Consider the following 2,390-nt stretch of genomic DNA (forward strand, 5'->3'; position numbering starts at 1 on the left):
AACATATTGCCCAGGGAGTCTTTCAGTATTGCATTTTGAGGCTTAAATTTTTTCCTCAGTTCTTTCAGCCTGAGAAATGTGGAACGTGTTCTTCCCTTTTGGTTTTCTAACTGCAGGACTTCGCACATTTCCTTATAACTAACTGTCTTCTCAAGCTGCTCTTTGAAATCTTCTGTTCAGCTCTTTTATCCTGTTGATTCTTCCGTTTCCTTTAGTTACTCTCAGTTCAAGAACAAGTTTCGGATACTCTTCTCACATCCATTTTGGTCTTTTTTTCCTTTCCTGTCTTTTTAATGACCTTTTGCTTTCTTCATGGATGACAATCCTGATGTCATCCCATAATTCCTCTGGTTTTCGGTCACTGGTTTTCGGTCACTGGTGTTCAATGTATCAAATCTATTTAGATGGTCTCTAAATTCAGGAGGAATATACTCAAGGTCATATTTTGGCTCTCGTGGGCTTGTTTTAATTGTCTTCAGCTTCAACTTGAACTTGCATATGAGCAGTTGATGGTCCCTTCCAGTCAGCTCCTGGCCTTGTCATTGCCTCTTGCCACAGATGTAGTCAGTGTCATTCCTGTGTACCCCATTTAGTGAAGTCCATGTGTATAGCTGCCGTGTGTGTTATTGACAAAAGGTTTTTGCAACGAATAAGTCATTGGTCTTGCAAAATTCTATCATGCAAACTCCAGCCAGCATCACTTCTATCACCAAAGCCCTATGTTATAACTGGAATGTGTGTGGTGTGTGTGTATGTGTGTCATTTTCCCTAAAACCATTAACCAGAAACTTAAAGCTAGCCTAGATAAAACCATTAACCAGAATGTTAAAGCTAGCCTAGATAATAATCTGAGACCTAAACATCAAGAAAATAAGCATCAGTAATTTCATGAGCTAGAAATGTTTATTTTAAGTAATAAAAATTAGTTTTATACCATACATATTTACAAAAATGCCTCACTATAGAAAAATAGAATAATTTAATAGGGACTGTCAGTGTTAGAGAACTTCCCCAGATGCTCTGCTCCCTCCCTGGTGAGCAGGGCTGAGCTGTTGCTCTGGGCTAGCACAGTGCATCAGTCTAAGCCCTCAAGCTGTGCCGGCCCCCTCCTCGGTCTCCAGGAAACACAGGCAGAAGTGGTCCTTACTGAGGAGGGCTAGGGAGTCCCCACTCAGATGCCAGCACAGGGAGAGCACATGGAAGTCACCTGCAGAAACACAGGGTCAGGTGGGGCCACCAAGGTCTGGTGATGAGCAAATGCATCTAGGGGAACCTGTTACCCAGGTTAGGCCAGGTGAATCCAAAGCTTCCTCAACCTGTGGCCAGGCTCCTTTCCTACCATGATCCTTCTCAAAATGCTTACAAAGCTCAGGGCGAAGGGCCAACCTAGTCAGGTGGGCACATTAGGGGTGGGCCTGGAGGTTTAACAGAGATACTAAGAGGAACTTCAGTTAACACCCAAGGGTAGTAATGAATTTACATGGCTTTGCCCTGTCTGATGCTACGCTACATTGCGTTTGGCAGTACACGTGCCAGCTAGGGCCAACTCACCTTCCACGGGCACCTGCACCGACACACAGCCTGCTGGTGACCACAGGTAGACACGGCTGCCTCCTGTGCAGAGGGCGAGGCGGGCCTGCTGTGGGTCCCACTGGAAGGTGCGCACCGGAACCAGCTGCTCTAGCACCACAAACAGCCTGAGTTTCTGAACATCCCAGATCCACACAGCGTTCGGAATGTTGTCTGACAAAGAAGCAGTGTTAGGGCCCAGTGTCTGCCACCACCTGTCCCTGACAGAGCTCCCACCCCTGCTCTCCTTGCTTTTTGCACCTTAAATGGGAGCTAAGGAAGCAAGCCATGCCAGTGTGTTAATTCTCCTCTAGCTGCTGCCACCAGAGTCAAGATTTTGACCATCACTCCTGTCCTTCAGCACACATTCCCTGCGAAGGACCAGGCTTCAGGCTCTGGCGGCCACACACGTTCTCCTTTGTTGTTTTTCACAACTCTGAAAATGTAAAAACCATTCCCAACTTCTACAGAGAAGAAAATAGCCTGAGCTCTTGTTCTTAATAAACAGAAAGAAGTAAGCAAAGCAGAAGGCTTGTGAGCTACAATGCTAACCTGCTACTGCTTAGACGAAGATACAGCCCAGCTCCTTAGAGAAAAGCTACTGCCGGCAAATGTCTGTGTTTCGGCAGAAAATGAGGCCAAGTGATGTGTGGGAAGCCCTGAGCTTCTGCTTCCTGGTTCCTTGGAGATCTCTACGTCTCCATATCTTACCTCATCTCTCCTCTGATAAGACTGTTTTAATCCCTCTTGTAACTCAAGAGACTGATTCAAACAGCCTACACTGATCCAGCCTTACTAACATAACAAATGTTCCCAAAAGA

General features: G+C 45.9%; 1 protein-coding gene across 1 annotated transcript in view; it reads right to left on the bottom strand.

Annotated features, from left to right (window-relative positions):
* Window positions 1–1,088: 1,088 nt before the first annotated feature.
* Window positions 1,089–2,390, bottom strand: part of WRAP73 (WD repeat containing, antisense to TP73) — a 45,381-nt gene continuing 44,079 nt past the window's right edge. Inside the window, exons 11-12 of the mRNA XM_007945524.2 lie at window positions 1,552–1,743; window positions 1,089–1,207 (exon numbers count right to left, since the gene is read on the bottom strand). Of these exons, the coding sequence (XP_007943715.1) occupies window positions 1,089–1,207; window positions 1,552–1,743 (311 nt within the window). The remainder of the gene's footprint in view (window positions 1,208–1,551; window positions 1,744–2,390) is intronic.

The sequence above is a fragment of the Orycteropus afer genome, unplaced genomic scaffold (genome assembly GCF_000298275.1).
Source record: "Orycteropus afer afer isolate SDZICR_OR568_19922 unplaced genomic scaffold, OryAfe1.0 scaffold00136, whole genome shotgun sequence".
In the NCBI taxonomy this organism is placed as follows: domain Eukaryota; kingdom Metazoa; phylum Chordata; class Mammalia; order Tubulidentata; family Orycteropodidae; genus Orycteropus; species Orycteropus afer.